Genomic DNA, 18,442 nt, shown 5'->3' on the forward strand with positions numbered 1-18,442 from the left:
CTTTCAATCACCCTGACTGATGTTGACACCATGAGTTTGAACTTCCACAACAATAACCTGAATAAGCTTCTTTTCATTATAAACTCACCCAAATTGAGTTGTTCTGTTATAATAATGGAATGTAGATCAAAATATGGCATAATTAATATTTATCACCTAAATTCCATTTTTACATATTTTATATAATAATCACTAAATACCTGTAGTAGAATGTTAATCCCTTTAAAGTAAATCAATTGTAAAAATTCTCTCTTTTTTTGTTTTTTTTTTCTTTTTGACACAGGGATTCTCTGTGTAGCTTTGCACCTTTCCTGGAACTCACTCTGTAGACTAGGCTGGCCTTGAACTCACAAAGATCCTCCTGGCTCTGCCTTCAGAGTGCTGGGAGTAAAAATTCTCAAGAAGTAACTATTCTCATCAACTTGACTGTATTTTGCCTGTAATTTGAACCACACCTTAAGAGTTCAAGCTTGAAAAGAAAATACAATACATATGTCAAAAATGTAAATAAATAACAACCATGTTAGCCTAAAGTAAAATTTGATTTCTTTCAAATATATGACAAAAGATATGTGATCTTTAATTCTGTGAGTATGAAATATTTCTAAAAACAATCATGATGCTGTGAGTACCATCTTGAGTATTAAGTAGAATTTTCTAAGAGAGAGATGAGTGAGACCAATGAAACTAGCTAAGAAACAGCCCATTGCCCAGATCCCCTGCCCAGCTGTGTTCCAGTTGCTGGCCAGAAGGCAAGGCACCTAGGCAAGGCCCCCTGACTCACCAAGACCCCCCACTGGACACGGCAATCTCCATGCCCTGGCCCCATACCCATCTGCCTGAGAACCCAGCCACCTCCTGAGGCACAGAAAGCAAACCACCAGCTCTCACTGGACCAAGAGGTGAGTGACTCTGCTCATACCCAGAGAGTCCTGCCCCTTGGACCCATCCCTGGAACACAGCCCATCCCCAGGAACCACTGAGGAGCTCTGTTCCAGTTGCTGGCCAGCAGGTAGGGCTCCTGCAAGAAGGCTCCCCTCATCAAGATCCCACACCCGACCCTGCAAGCTACACACCCTGCCCCCATACCCACCTGCCTGAGACCCCAGCCACTTCCCGAGGCACAGAAACCAAACTGCCATCTCTCATAGGACAAAGAGCTCTCATTGAAACAAGAGTAACCTCCTGAGACAGGGAATCTGCCACCCCTCATTAGAGGAAGAGTGGCTGTCTGAGATGTCGAATCTTCCACCTCTCATTGGACCAAGAAAGGCTTCCTGAAACACAGAGTCTGTCATCTCTGACTGGACCAAGGTTCCTGATAAGACCAAAAATGGCTCATGAGTCACAGAACCAACAAGTTAGGGTTGACCTAAGAGCAGCTCCTGGAGACACAAAATCTGCCTGCTCCAATGAGACCAAGAACTAAGATTGGAACCAGAGGGGGCCCCTGAGACACACACACAACAAGCAGAGAGTGGACCAATAGCAACTTGCTCAGACACAGGCACCACTTACACCTATTAGAGGAGGAGATGGGCAGACATCAATGCAAAATTACATACAACAACATTAACAGCAATACGGCATCACCAGAAGCCACACATCCTCCAACAGCAAGACCTGAATATCACAATGTAAAAGAAGTAGAAGAAAGTGACCCTAAGTATAGCATCATGAAGATGCTAGAAGCCTTTTAAGAAAAAATGAAAACTTAAATTGACGAAAAGACAACAAAAAAATTGGAAGAAATCAATGAAGAAATAGAGGAAAAGAAAAATTACAAATTGGAAGAAATCAATAAATCCCTTAAAGAAAGCCAAGAAAACCATGAAAAAGCAACTAAACATGTGAGGGAAACAGTTCAAGACCTGAAAAATGAAATAGAAACGATAAAGAAGACACAAACAAAGGGAACGCTGGAAATAGAAAAACTGAGTAAACGAACAGGAAATGCAGATGCAGCTATAACCAACAGAATACAAAAGATAGAAGAGAGAATCTCTGGTGTAGAGGATACAATAGGGGAAATAGATTCATCAATCAAAGAAAATACTGAAGCCACAAAAGTCATAACACAAAACATCCAGGAAATCTGGGACACCATGAAAAGGCCAAATCTAAGAATAATAAGGACAGAAGGAGAAGAATACCAACTCAAAGGCACAGAAAATATATTCAAGAAGATCATAGAAGAAAACTTTCCCGATTTAAAGAAGGAAATACCTGTGAAGATACAAGAAGCCTATAGGACACCAAACAGACTAGACTCCCCCAAAAAGTCCCCTTGCTACACAATAATTAAACCATTAAACATACAGAATAAAGAAAGAATATTAAGAGCAGCAAAGGAAAAAGGCCAAGTGACTTATAAAGTCAGACTCATCAGAATAACACCTGATTTCTCAATGGAGACTTTGAAAGCCAAAAGGACTTGGACAGATGTAATGCAGACACTAAGAGACCATGGATGCCAGCCTAAACTTATATACCCAGCAAAACTTTCAATCACCGTAGACGGAGTAAACAAGACATTCCAAGACAAAGACAGACTAAAACAATGCCTATCCATATATCCAGCCCTACAGAAAGCACTAGAAGGAAAATACTAACCTAAGGAAGTCAGATACACCAAAGAAACACAGGCAATAGATAACTCCACAGCAGTAAACCCCAAAGAAGAGAAATACACACACACTACCATCAAAGGATAAGAGGAACTAACAGTCACTGGTCATTAATATCCCTTAATATCAATGGACTTAATTCACCTATAAAAAGACATAGGCTTACAGAATGGAAACGAAAGCAGGACCCATCTTTCTGCTGCATACAAGAAACACACCTCAAATTCAAATATAGACACTACCTAAGAATAAAAGACTGGGAAAAGTCTTACCAATCAAATGGTCTTAAGAAGAAAACTAGTGTAGCTATACTAATATCCAGCAAAGTAGACTTCAAACTAAAATCAATCAAAAGAGATCAAGAAGGGCATTACATACAGGAAAGATCCACCAAGATGAAGTTTCAATTCTGAACATTTATGCGCCAAACACAAGGGCACCCACATATGTAAAAGAAACATTACTAAAGCTTAAATCACACATATAACCTCACACATTAATAGTGGGAGATTTCAACATCTCACTCTCACCACTGAACAGATCTGCCAAATCAAAACTTAACAGAGAAAAAGGTGCATAACTGATATTATGACTCAAATGGACTTAATTGATATCTACAGAACATTCCATCCTAACAAAAAAGAATATACCTTCTTCTCAGCACTTCTCTAAAATGGAGCACATACTTGGCCACAATGCAAATCTCAACAGATACAAAAAATTGGAATAACCTCCTGTATTCTATCAGATTTCAACAACAACAAAAACTACAGCAATCCTACAATCTCATGGAAACTGTATAATGTTCAACTGAATCACCAATGGATCAAGGAAGAAATAAAGAAAGAAATTAAAGACTTCCTAGAAACCAATGAAAACAAATATACCACATACCCACACTTATGGGACACTATGAAAGCTGTACTAAGAGGAAAATTCATAGCATTAAAGGCTTGCATAAAGAAGTGGGAGAAATCTCACACTAGTGACTTAACAGTACACCTGAAAGCTCTAGAACAAGAAGAAGCAAAGTCACTCAGGAGTAACAGACTCCATGATATAATCAAATTGAGAGCTGAAATCAATAAAATAGAAACAAAGAACTATACAAATAATTAATGAAACAAAGAGTTGCTTCTTTGAGAAAATCAACAAGATAAACAAGCCCTTATCCAGACTAAAAAAAGGCAGAGAGAGAGAGAGCATCCAAATTAGCAAAATCAGAAATAAAAAGAAAGACATAACAATGAACACTGAGGAAATCCAGAGAATCATCAGGTCATACTTAAAAAACCTCTACTCCAAAAAACTGGAAAATCTAAAAGAAATGGACAGTTTTCTGAATAAGTACCACACACCTAAATTTAGTCAAGACAAGATGAACTATTTAAATTGTCCAATAACCCCCTAAGGAAATAGAATCAGTCATTAAAAGTCTCCCAACCAAAAAAAGCACAGGAGCAGATGATTTCAGTGCAGAATACTAGCAGATCTTCAAAGAAGAGTTAATACCAATACTCTCTAAATTGTTCCACATAATAGAAACAGAAGGAACATTACCAAACTCCTTCTATGAGGCTACAGTTACTCTGATTCCCAAGCCAAACAAAGATGCAACAATGAAAGAGAACTACAGACCAATCTCCCTCATGAACATAGATGCAAAAATACTCAATGAAATACTGGCAAACAGACTCCAACAACACATCAAAACAATTATCCACCATGATCAAGCAGGTTTCATCCCAGGCATTCAAGGATGGTTCAACATAAGAAAATCTATCAATGTAATACACCATATAATCAATAAAAAACACCACATGATCATCTCACTAGATGCAGAAAAGGCATTTGACAAAATCCAACACCCCTTCATGATAAAGATCTTGGAGAGATCAGGAGTAGAGGGAACATACCTAAACAAAATAAAGGCAATTTACAGCAAGCCAACAGCCAACATCAAAGTAAATGGAGAGAAACTCAAAGTGGTTCCAATAAAATCAGGAACAAGACAAAGCTGTCCACTCTCCCCATATTTGTTCAATATAGTACTTGAAGTTCTAGCTATAGCAATAAGACAACATAAGGAGATCAAGGGGATACGACTTGGAAAGGAAGAAGTCAAACTTTCCCTATTTGCAGATGACATGTTATTATATATGAGTGACCCCAAAAATTCAACCAAGGAACTCTTACAGCTGATAAACACCTTCAGTAATGTGGTGATTTACAAGATTAACTAAAAAAAATCCTTAGCCCTCCTACATTCAAATGACAAAAGAGCTGAGAAAGAAATCAGAGTAACATCACTCTTTACAATAGCCACTAATGATATAAAAAAAACTTGGGGGTAACTCTAATTAAGCAAGCAAAGGACCTGTATCACAAGAACTTTAAGTCCCTGAAAAAAAAAATGAAGAAGATGTCAGAATATGCAAAGATCTCCCATGCTCATGGATAAGTAGAATTAACATAGTAAACATGACAACTTTACCAAAAGCAATCTACAGATTCAATGCAATCCCCATCAAAATCCCAACACAATTCTTCACAGACCTGGAAAGAACAATACTCAACTTTATATGGAAAAACAAAAAATCCAGGATAGCCAAAAGAATCCTGTACAATAAAGCAAACTCTGGAGGCATCATGATCCCTGACTTCAAGCTCTACTATAGAGCTACAGTAATAAAAACAGCTTGGTACTGGCATAAAACTGACATGTAGACCACTGGAACTGAATTGAGGACCCTGACATTAATCCGCATGTATAAACACCTAATTTTTGACAAAGAAGCCAAAACTGTACAATGGAAAATAAAAGCATCTTCAACAAATGGTGCTGGCATAACTAAATGTCAATATGTAGAAGACTGCAAATAGACTCATATCTGTCATTGTGCACAAAACTTAAGTCCAAATAGGTCAAAGATCTCAACATAAATCCAGTTACTCGGATCCTGAAAGAAGAGAAAGGCATCCAGGCAATGGGACCGGGTCCTGTACTCAGTGCATGAGTTGACTGTTTGAAACCTGGGGCTTATACAGGGACACTTGGCACAGCCTGGGAGGAGGGGACTGGACCTGCCTGAACTGAATCTACCAGGTTGAACTCAATCCTTAGGGGAGTCTTTGCCCTGGAAGAGATGGGAATGGGGGGTGGGCTGGGGGTAAGGTGCAGGGGGAGGGGGCTGGAGGGAGGAGAACAAGGCAATCTCTGGCTGATACATAAAATTAAATTAAATTATAAAATAAAAAAGAAGAGAAAGTAGGAAGTAGTCTTGAATGCATTGGCACCAGGGATTACTTCCTAAATATAGCACCTGTAGCACAGACCCTGAGAGCAACAATTAATAAATGGGACCTCTTGAAACTGAGAAGCTTTTGCAGAGCAAAAGACTCAGTCAATAATACAAAACAACAGCCTACAGAATGGGAAAATATCTTCACCAACCCCACATCTGACAGAGGGCTGATATCCAGAATATATAAAGAACCCAAAAATTGAGACATCAAAATACCTAACAGCCCAATTAAAAAATGGGCTCTAGAGCTAAACATAGTAATCTCAACAGAAGAAGATCAAATGGCTGAAAGACATTTAAGGAATTGCTCAACATCCTTAGTCATCAGGGAAATGCAAATCAAAACAACTCTGAGATACCACCTTACACGCATCAGAATGACTAAGATCAAAATCACTGAAGACAACTTATGTTGAAGAGGATGTGGAGCAAGGGGAACACTCCTACGCTGTTGGTGAGAATACAAACTGGTACAGCCCCTTTGGAAATCAGTATGGCGCTTTCTCAAAAAATTGGGAATCTCTTTCCTTGTTCACCCACTCTGTTTCTGATCCAGCTAGGACATCCCGCTCCCCTAAGCTTTCTTTCCCCAGACCCTTGCCCTCCATTACCCCCGACCCCATGTCCAGGTTGCTCATGTAGAGAGCCTTTTGCTTGTTTGTTTGTTTGTTTTTTGAGACAGGGTTTCTCTGTGTAGGTTTGGTGCCTGTCAAGGATCTCATTCTGTAGGCCAGGCTGGCCTAAAACTCACAGAAATCTACATGCCTCTGCCTCCCAAGTGCTGGGATAATGAAGACCCCATGGGAATAGGAAGAATCAGAGTGCTAGAGATGTCCCCAGAAATCCACAAAAATACCTCCACAATAGACTACTGGCAATGGTCAAGAGAAAGCCTGAGCTGACCTACTCTGTTGATCTGATGGCCGAACACCCCAATTGTCATGATAGAACCCTCATTCAGTGACTGATGGAAGTAGATGCAGAGATCCATGGCCAAGCCCCAGATGGAGCTCGAGGATTCCAATTGGCAAGAGAGAGGAGGGATTATATGAGCAAGAGATATTGAGACCATGATTGGAAAAAGCACTGGAACAAATGGCCAGACTAGAGGAAACACATGAACTATGAATCAATAGCTGAGGAGCCCCCATGAAACTGGATCAGGTCCTCTGAATAAGTGAGACAGTTGATTAGCTTGAACTATTTAGGAGGCCCTCAGGCAGTGGGACAGGATCTGTCCTTAGTGCATGAGCTGGCTTTCTGGAACCTAGGGCCTATGCTGAGACATTTTGCTTAGCCTTGGTATAGTATGGAGGGGACTGGACCTGCCTCAGCTGAATCTACCAGGCTGAGCTGAATCCCCAGGGGAGACCTTGCCTTGGAGGCGGTGGGAATGGGGGAGGATCAGGGGAGAAAAGTAGGGGGTGGGAGGAGGGAGGACAGGGCAATCCATGGCTGATATGTAAAACTAAAATAATTATTAAAAAAAAAAAAAGAAAATTGGGAATCAATCACTCTCAAGATTCAGCTATACCACTCTTGGGCACATAACCGAGGAATACTCAATCATACCACAAGGACACATGCTCAGCTATGTTCATAGCAGCATTATTTGTAATAGCCAGAATCTGGAAACAAACTAGATGCCCTTCAACTGAAGAATGGATAAAGAAAATGTGGCACATATACTCAATAGAGTACTACTCAGCCGGGCGGTGGTGGCTCACGCCTTTAATCCCAGCACTCGGGAGGCAGAGGCAGGTGGATCTCTGTGAGTTCGAGGCCAGCCTGGTCTCCAAAGCGAGTTCCAGGAAAGGCGCAAAGCTACACAGAGAAACTCTGTCTCGAAAAAAACAAACAAAAAAAAAAATAGAGTACTACTCAGCAGAGAAAAGCAATGACATCATGTGGTTTGTGGGCAAATGGTTGGAACTAAAATATATCATCCTGAGTGAGGAAACCCATACTCAGAAAGACAAACATGGTATGTACTCACTCATAAGTGGACACTAGATGTAAAGCAAAGGATAATCAGACTACAACTCACAGCACCATGAAGGCTACCTAATAAAGAAGAGCCTAGGAAAGACACAGGGATCACCCAGCAACAGAATAAGGGATGAGATCAACATGAGCAAACTTGGGGTGAGGGGGTGGGTTAATGGAGGGCAAGGATTGGGGGAAAGAGATCTCTGGGAAGCATGATGTCCTAGCTGGATCTGGAACAAAGTAGGAGAACAAGGAAAGAAATACCATGATAAATGAAAACAAAATGGGAATAGGAAGAATCAGAGTGCTAGAGAGGTCGCCAGGAATCCAAAAAAGATGACTCCACTATAGACGACCACCAACGGTCATCGAGATGGTGTCTGAGCTGATCTACTCTGATGATTGAATGGCCAAACACCCTAACTGTCATGATAGAACCGTCATCCAGTTACTTATGGAAGCAGATGCAGAGATCCATGGGCAAGCCACAGGCAAAGCACCAGGACTCCAATCGATGAGAGAGAAGAGGGATTATATGAGCAAGATATATCGAGACCATGATTGGAAAAAGGACAGAGACAATTAGCCAATCTAGTGGAAACACATGAACCGAGAATCAATAGCTGAGGAACCTGCATGGAACCGGACTAGGCCCTCTGGATAAGTGAGACAGTTGTTTAGATTGAACTGTTTAGGAGGCCCCCAGGCAGTGAGACAGTGACCTGTCCTTACTGCATGAGCTGGGTTTTGGATACCTAGTGAGACACTTTGCTCAATCTTGGTGCAGGGAGGAGGGGACTGGACCTGCCTGAACTGAAGATACCAGGCTCTGCTGACTCCCCAGGGGAGAACTTGCCTTGGAAGAGGTGGGAAGGAGGGGTAGGTTGAGCGATGAAGGCTGGGAGTTGGGAGGAGGAAGAACAGGAGAATCTGTGGTGATATGTAAAATGAATAGAAAAATCTCTTAATAAAAAGAAAAGAAAAAATTTTAAATATTAAAAAAGGATGCTGTGGGATGTTCTGTATGTCCTGTGGGAGCCCTTCTTGGGTTTGTTGTGGCGTTACCCAGCAGGTTTGCATAGAGGATGATTAGGACCATGGGCCTGAGTGCAGGTGTCTGAGATGGTCTGCACTTGGCTGTACTGGGGGATGGTCTGTATGTCAAGTTGCTCTGATTGGTCAATAAATAAAACCTGATTGGTCGTGGCTAGGCAGGAAGTATAGGCGGGACTAACAGAGAGGAGAAATAAAAGAACAGGAAGGCAGAAGGAGATGCTGCCAGCCACCGCCAGGATAAGCAGCATGTGAAGATGCTGGTAAGCCACGAGCCACGTGGCAAGGTATAGATTTGTAGAAATGCGTTACTTTAAGATATAAGAATAGTTAACAAGAAGCCTGCCACGGCCATACAGTTTGTAAGCAATATAAGTCTCTGTGTTTACTTGGTTGGGTCTGAGCGGCTGTGGGACTGGCGGGTGACAGAGATTTGTCCTGACTGTAGGCAAGGCAGGAAAACTCTAGCGACAAAAGGACATTAACTAAGAGACAAATCTATACTTGTCATCCATATAGAAGACAAAGGAGGTTCTGTAGTCAAAGACTAAAAGCCTCAGACTCATCTGTATGACCTAGCCATTGAAATATTTTAAACAAACATCTGACCATTAGCTGTTAAGTCAATGATAAGCAAGATACAATTCATAGAACCACAGAGGTTCGGTGTAGAGTAAGGGGCCACATGAATGGGGAAACTCATTAAGAAAGGAAAATAGACTAGATAGTTATTGGATAGAAGAGAGGGTCTGGGATGGGTGTATCAAGTGGGATGGGAGGAGAGTGATGAGGGAGGGAATACAGGGAGACACAGATAAAATAAATGGACCTTTTAGGGGTACAATGGAAACCTATCATAATAGACACTTGCTAAATGTATACATATATGAAGGTGATCTCAGTAAAATTGTCAAATGATGAACAAGACAGAGTCCCAACTCGCCATCTCCTGCCACCAAACGAACTTCCAGTACCATAATTGAGTCAGCCTAATTGAGATTTGGACAAAGGGGTCCCACAGAAGTCCCCGCAAAACAACAGGCAGTTGCCAAAACTATAGGTTACTCTCCACAAACTGACAGCAAGACTCTATTGCTGAAGACAACACATACACAGACCATTGAACATGGAGAAAGTGAGCTGTTGCCTAGATAGAGCTGAGGTTCTAGCATCTTTGGTACAGAAACATAATCTGCACAGTACCAAAATAGAAACATAAACACCAAGCCAGTCACAAAACCAGTGATCTACAATGGTGTCCTGCCTGCAAGATGTGCTAGGCCAATGGAGGCACAAAGCTTGTAGGAGTAACCAACCACTAACTGATCTGACTTTAAATACACTCCATGAGATGAAACATACCAAACATTGCATGGGTGATCAAGAACCTGAAACTAAATAGCCCAAGGACCTAGGGTAAAACCAAATAATATTGGTCTATAAAAACAAGACAAGAAATGTAGCAATGAAATGACTTCTAAAGGCATTTTGCAATACTGGTAGATAAGGGCCTTGTTCAGACATAATCAGAGAAGCTTCCTGCTATAACAGATGGGAACAAATATAGAGACCCATAGCCAGATATTATGCAGAGTATGAGAGATCTTGGAACACTCAACTCTAACTGGGATGTCTCCATCAATTCTCTCCCTTTGGTGGTTAGGGAACCCAGAGAAATAGGAGGCAGTGAAAGAACCAGAGGGTATGGGCCACCTCAAGAAAATAAGGACCTCTAAATCAATATGAGGAAAATTTAGTGATTTTTATAGGATTTATGAGTATGTACAAGAGTAGGTCTCTGATTCTTGTGCCTTCTCTTGCACTCTTTTCCTTTTCTTTGTTTTTTCTTGTCCAAATAGGGTTTGATATTTTTGCTTTGTTTGTTTGTTTTTTGTTTTTTGAGACAGGGTTTCTCTGTGTACCTTTGTGCCTTTCCTGGAACTCATTTCCTGGGATTAAAGGCGTGTGCCACCACTGCCTGGCTAGATATTTTTGCTTTTATGTTATTATATTTTATTATTATCCCTCAGAATATTGTTAGGTTTTTGAGAGTGACACAGGGACAGAAATTGAGTGGATCTGGGTGGGAGGATGGTGGGGAGAAATTGGGAGGATAGAAGGAGGGGAAACTGGTATCAGGATATATCATATGATAAAAAGAACTGCTTTCAATAAAAAGGAAGAAGGAAAGCTTTTAAATGAGTTTAACAGGAAAAGGACCAAAGCATGGTCCAGCCATGTCAAGTGACTTCCTCCATTAAGGAACTTATGTAAGAAGGTGACAAGGTAGATGGAAGAAGGTGGCTCCTCCTTCCCTGAATAGAGAAGTTGACTTCATTGAGACTACATGCACAGATGACAGGTAAAAAACAAGGCCTAGACGGCTCATCTTCCACTTTCTATGGATTATCCTATGATTTATCAAGTTGTCAGTCATCCCCCATGCACCACCAAACAAAAACCATCCTCACATCTACCAATTCACCCAGTCATCATTTCTCTTAAATTCACTCAAAGCATCATGTGAGCATAATATTTGATTAGCAATATTTGGTTCCAAGAATTGAAACAAGTTACCTGTAATGAACTAATTCTTCTACAAGGAGTTGTCTTCTATTATCAATTTCTTTTTGCTTATCTTCAGATAGATGCCAGTTGATAACCTGGTATGATGTTTTCTCCACTTTAAATTCTAAGAAAACATCAATTGAGTAAAATTTAAATTTATCATAATATACCACACATTATTATGGGGATAAATATAATTAATTTAATTTTATATCAGTGCAGAAATTTGGTTTTTCTTCTTCAGTGATTTTGTTCTTTTGATCCATTCAATTCTGTAATCCAGCAATATTTATTTGTAGTATAAATATTAACTGATCAGACTAAAAACCTGGAGCCAGATACTGGGGTAAATGCTGAATGATCAGAGAGACAAGGAGCAAGCCACAGCCACCTCTTACCTTGCCAGCTCCTCAGCCTGAAAGGGCCAAGCTCCTGTCTTCTCCTCCCTTATATTCCTCTCTCCACCCAGCCATATCACTTCCTGTCTCCACCTCCCTAGTACTGGGATTAAAGGCATGTGAATCCCAAGTACTAGGATCAAAGGCATGAGATCCCAAGTGCTGGGGTTAATGGTGTGTGCCACCACCGGCTGGCTTCTGTGGTTAACTAGTGGCTAGCTCCACACACTGATCTCCAGCAAACTTTATTTGTTAGAGCACAAAAAATTATCACCACATTTATTGAGACTTTACAATAATACAAGAGCATTTATATAGTCTACAGTAATGTAAAATTCTAGCAACCACTTTCATTTAAAGACACAGCTATCATTTTTCATTTTACATGTGAGAAAGTATAAAGGAAAACAGTCTAAATTATTCATTACTTTGTCACTATAGTGGGTTAGAGTTTATAGTTAACTATAAGTCAGTTTGACTGCAGAGCCCCTGAATTTCATACAAAAATTAAAATGAAATATGCAAAGTGTTGATTTGCTTGCTTGCCTTTTTGTTGCTGTTCATTTCATGTTTGGAGTTTGGTTATTTGTTTCTTTGATTTGCGGCTGGGTCATGTTTTGGGGCCCCATTGGCTTTCAACTCACAAACCTGTTTCTTGAGGCAGCCAAGCGCTTGGAGAATAAACAGGTGCCAGAACAGAGTGTTGTTTCCATGTTTGTTTGAGGTTTGTTTGAAAATTCAAGGGTTCTAGCTTTTGGCAAAATGCTTGTTCAAAAAAAAGAAAGGAAGGGAGGGAGGGAGGGAGGGAGAGGAGAAAAGAAAAAGAAAGAAGGAAAGAAAGAAAGAAAGAAAGAAAGAAAGAAAGAAAGAAAGAAAGAAAGAAAGAAAGAAAGAAAGAAAGAAAGAGAGAGAAAGAAAGAAAAAGGCCACCATTCCTTAACTGGCCACTCTGGCACTTGTCCTTATTACTCATGTATTAATTAAAAGTCTGATTGCAGTATTGAAGTTTAACTCCTGACAATTTCAATCTATATTTCTCATTTACAGGAAAAATCTCAATGCATCCATTCTTGATGTTGGTAAGAATTTCAAATCAAGGCAAGTAAGCCAACAACAGTATCCTCACATGAGACTCCCTGTAGTTTCTATTAGTATTTGAAGACAGAATATAGGATTGGGATTTCCTTTGCATTGTTGATGAATCACGTGTCTCAACCCAATCTCATATTAGAATCTCAGACTCAGTCATGATTGTAGATTGCAGCATTCACTATGAATGTGTGTCCTCTGTGGAAGGACTCTCACCTTTGTGTCTGCAAGGGAGTAGTGCTCATAGTAAATAGTTAGGATCACTACTCTGTACGACATAATATCCAATTAATAGATCCAACTGAATATTGATGCCCACTCAACACAGATAACAGTGACAAAGGATCCTGGAAAATGCCCTTTATATCCCTACTGATTCCATATCTACAGATAAAAAATGCTATTAATGATGTTGCATGGAAAAGCACCCACAGAATCATTACAACACAATCATAGGTTCACTTCGAGCTTGATTTTAGCCTTAGACCTCTCAAAATTGTCATTCTCTTTGACAATTCTGGTTAGGTCTCTCTGGAGGAAGCTATAAATATGAGAAGCTTAGAATGACACCCATCATCACTGAGGGAAGTCAAGAAACAATCAAAAGAAGGAATTGGGTGTGCGTCAAGGGTTATAGATGAACATACACAATAATTTTAGAGAAAATTACAAAAGAATTTCCTTACATTTCATATCTCTAAATTAGCAATAATATCAGAGGAATTGCACCAGTAGAAACATTATTAATGGCATTAAGGCATATCAGAACAAAGTTTACAAAGACCCTTGGATACTTTGCTCAGGTGACTCTTCTTAACCCCTAGAGTTTAAATTGTCTGATGCTCTGAATAAAGCTGGCTATTGCATGAGACTAGTCTACCTAATTATTGACTTCATTATACCAGACCCTACATCCTCTAGAGTGGTAACCACATCAGCAGTGAGTACGTATTGACATGCTTAAGCAAAGTACATGAATATTTATTCTATAAAAGTGTTCTTATGATATGGACTATACCGTGCCCTTATTATTATGATGCCAGCAGTTGCAACAATATTGTTTCAGGAATTGTTTCTTTATAAATCTAAAAATACTGCAAACTTTATTTTTAAATGGAGATAAGGTGTGGTGATATTTTATTTGTATGATAATAAAATTTGCCTGGAGATCAGAGGTCATAGCCAGCCATAAACAGAACTCAGGTGGTGGTAGCACATGCCCTTAATCTGAACACACAGAGACTCTGCCTGCCATCCTGTAGGCTTCAGCTACCCTATGACGGGTTCATGGCATGTGGACTTGATCTGCAGCATGGCTGCGGATTCCGGCCATAGTACACAGAGGTGTCTCCAAGCCATAAAATGCGGTGCTTTGTAGATTTGGACTTTGCTAGTACATACAAAAAATAACACATGAAAGATTTCTTCACTACACACTGCTTCTGATAGGTCATGGTACATTTGGCTTCCAGACCCAGAGATGGCAGTAGATGTACCACCATACCACCACCCTGTTGGAAAACTGAGGTGGGCAGAGCCAGCAGCCAAAGCTTCCATTTCAGTTCTAGTAATGATGCAATTTAAAGCAATAGATTCACAATAAGACAGATTCAAATGGAACAAGACTTTAAATGGTGTATAGTGTGTGTAAAAATGTACATGTAGGCTTGGAAGAGAGAAGAAAATGAATATAGACAGTTATATAAAGAAATAGTTTTTTTAAAAAAATAAAGTCTTTAAAGAGATGGTAAAGGTACTACAAAAATAGGCCATGTAAAGATGGATATTACACAGAGAATCGGATTATGTTGTATTTGATATTTTAAACTGCAGGAAGACATTGATGGTAAAGGCTGCTAAATTAAGCCAATATACATATTTTAAAGGTAACTTGACTTCCAAATTTGGATCTAAGGATATGTTGCTTTGGAAAGGAGGGTCTGCTTTTGTTTCCACAGGAAGCAAGAGGCAATGGATTTGTTCTAGATTAAGATACATCAGATTTGACAAGCCAAGGCCCCCTGAAAGGTCTCTAATGACACCATGGCCAAGATGATCCAACATCCAAAAACAGCTTCAAGGCTACTGGCCCAGAAATACAATGTCACAGACCACTCCAGTCAGGAGTTGACCATAATTCTTAATTTTCTCAGGATCCCCATAAGAATATAGCGCCCTTTATCAGCATGAAGTAGCCTAGAAAACTTTGCCCACATTCCCAAAAAAAATGGATTGTGGATATTTGGCTTTGTTTAAGTTATTGGTTATAAATTGTTATTGCTCATACTCAATATCTTTCTAAGGAAAAAAGGGAGATATGATATAAATATGATAGCATGAAAGGACAGATTATTGAATCTACTTTTAAAGAGCAGCTTGTTTAAAAATGTTTTACATTGCTATGGATTTTAGTTTATTGATACAAATTTAGAGTTAATTTTGTTATACTGTATGTATATTTCTACTCTCATTTAAAGTATTATGTTTATATATACTATAACTCATTTAAATTGTAATGGATAATTAAGAAATACAGAGTAATAATTAGTCTTCTATGATAGTCAAACTTATAGTTATGTTAACTTTTCTAGGTATACATACATATAATTCAGTTAGGTAGGCAATCTTCAAAACTTCAAAGACCTATAGAATATGGCATTTAAAATGTTTTAAAAACTTAGACTACTTCTGCTCCTGGAAGCACCTATTTACTTCAAAGAGAAAAATGGGCATTGAATATAGTCCATATGGAGTTTATCTTCCTGGCAAAAATAGCCATTTGGGCAAGAAGCTGTTCTTGCCTAGACTGCTTGACAAAATGTTGTATCGACTGGACATGCAGGACCCATAGAAAGGTGACCGCTGATCTTTGCAAGGCAAGATGGTCCTTCAGGTTCCTGCTTCACAGAAGAAACTGCTAGACCTTCTACAAGACTCATGAAAAAATGACTGAGAGACTAGGCCTATATTCCTAAGATGGATGCCCAAATGTTACATAGGAACTTTGGATGACTGTCCAGGCAGCCAGCTGTCTCTGTCATTCTAGATTTTTTGGAAGTTGCTTACAGTGCTCTTCCTGTTTTCTTAGGTAATATTATATCCTTCTGAAATCATTGATGTAGTTGAAGACTAGATAGTTACAATTATGGTTTTCCTTGGTTATAATAAAAGATAAATTAGATATAATATTTAGACTCATAAATATAGAATAGATAAAATATTTTCTTTAATTTTACAAAATACAAATAGACTAGACATTGTAACTGTAATTCTTGCTTGATATATGTAATTATACTCGGTTAAAGTTAAAACCTTCCTTTTGTTTAGAAAGAAAAGGGGAAGTGATGGGGGACTGTCTTTTGTATGCTGTGAAAACATGTTGCTCTGATTGGTTGATAAATAAAGATGTTTGTCCAATGGTGAGGCAGAATAGGGTTAGGTGGGACATTCTAACTAGAGAGGAAGAAAGAGAAAGGCAAAACAGAGGAGAGTCTACCAGCTGCCACCATGAGAAACAAGATGTAAAGATACCAGTAATAAACAAGCCATGTGGCAAAGTATAAATTTATAGAAATGGGTTAATTTAAGATTTTAAGATCTAGCTAGTGAAAAGACTGAGCTATGGCCATGCAGTTATAAATAATATTAAGCCTCTGTGTGTTCATTTGGGTCTGAGCAGCTACAGGACTGTGAGGATTTGGGAGCCGGGTAGACACAGGAAAACTTTCAGCTATAATAGGGTGGACAAAACATCTTTGGTTTAAAAAGATATTTTCTGATAGATTCTAGTCATTGAAGACTCAGTTTCCTTCCATTTTTGGTAGCATTGTTAAATATTCTGAGTTATAGGGAATCCATAGCACTACTTTTTTGTCAAACTGACTAAGCTAAGTGCTAAGAACTTTAGTATTCATTAGTTGCACAACCAAGCCCATCATGGGATGTTTTGGGAAATTACCTTATACTTAAGACTGTGAATACTTAGTCTCACTGAGGAGGGATCAATCTTTATTTTTCTCTAGCTTTATATTTAGTGACTTTGTAAAAGCATAGAAGGTGCTTATTTGTAGTGAAATCTTTTTTGTGTTAATGCACTCTCTTACCGTGCTCGCCCCCATCTTGAAGAAACTGATTCAACAGAATAATAGATGGCAATTGAACACATGTGTACAGATTCAGAAAGGTAGAACTAGATTGAGAGTCTAGGACAATGTACTTCATGTTACTATATGTATTCTTAACTTTATCTGTAGATGATCATGTTTCCCATATAGTCAGGATTCAAATATCTATGAATAAATGACTAGAAATGGGAGAAAAAGATTCACTGCCTGTTTTAGGGATATGCTAGCAATGTGTCCATTTCTAATCTTCAAATGTTTGTAGAGATTGTAAAGAGGAAATGGCTCGGGAGGGGAATCCTGAAAAATAGTACTGACAGTAGGACATCTGAAAAGGGAAGTAGAGAAAATTGTGAGAATAGCAAAATTTCAATGGTAAAGAGGGCAGAAATTTGGGGGAAATGTGGAGAAGGACTACACAAAACTAAAGATTATACAGAAACCATATGGAAATCTGCTAGTCTAAAAGCTAATTTTGAAAGAAAAACATAAAACCTCAAAGGGCCAGTAGACAGTTTATCAGGTTAAGGCACTCACTGCCAAGCCTGATGGGCTTAGTTTGATTCCTAAGACTCAGACACTGGAAAGAGAGTTTCAACTCCGGTAGGTTTTCCCATGATCTTCACATGTGTCCACACATGAGCATGCATACACACAATAAGTACACAAATTTAATGTCAAGAACACTCATACAACAACTTTTTACTTTTTTAAATAGAGATATTATGCTTATTTAGATAATGCTGATCTCAGAAGCCACGGTGATCAAACAAAAATTCCAGTGTCAGATATGGGACAGGTTCCTATGATTTGTTGGTCAGGAAGCCCATAAGCCCTCAAGACACCATATGCCATTGCAATTGATCTTAATGGCCCAACTAGAACAGAAGACGGTATTTCTAGAGTCACCACAGAGTGTGGTTATCAGGCAGAAGAAAATCAAGCAGGAATTGATTGAAATCTCCACTACTTTGGCTAGCTTTCATATTGGCACACAGTGCTACACTGGCCTAGGTGGAAAAATCAGAGCTTTTATCTAGCAATTGAACTTCCATGTTACAACACTAATACACAGGGAAAATGTGCCCAGTGGTGTAATAGTGGTGGAGCTGTTAGAGAGGTAATCACCCTCCTTGTGACTGAATTTCAAGCCTGTTGTACAGAGGAGAAAAAAAGACCTGTCACTGTAAACCTCATCAAAAGCCCATTACAAAGGAGGTCTTATAGCCTACAGAGGAAACTACTTCTATTGTTTCACTAAATGTTCAAGATTTCAAATGACCTTCCAGATA

The 18,442-nt window shown here is 39.2% G+C and overlaps 1 protein-coding gene across 1 annotated transcript in view; it reads right to left on the minus strand.

Annotated features, from left to right (window-relative positions):
• LOC143266846 (UDP-glucuronosyltransferase 3A1-like) overlaps positions 1-18,442 on the minus strand; it is a 43,507-nt gene that overhangs the window by 13,626 nt on the left and 11,439 nt on the right. Inside the window, exon 3 of the mRNA XM_076551785.1 lies at positions 11,552-11,666. Coding sequence (XP_076407900.1) covers positions 11,552-11,666 — 115 coding nt within the window. The remainder of the gene's footprint in view (positions 1-11,551; positions 11,667-18,442) is intronic.

Source organism: Peromyscus maniculatus, chromosome 15 (assembly GCF_049852395.1).
Source record: "Peromyscus maniculatus bairdii isolate BWxNUB_F1_BW_parent chromosome 15, HU_Pman_BW_mat_3.1, whole genome shotgun sequence".
NCBI lineage: Eukaryota > Metazoa > Chordata > Mammalia > Rodentia > Cricetidae > Peromyscus > Peromyscus maniculatus.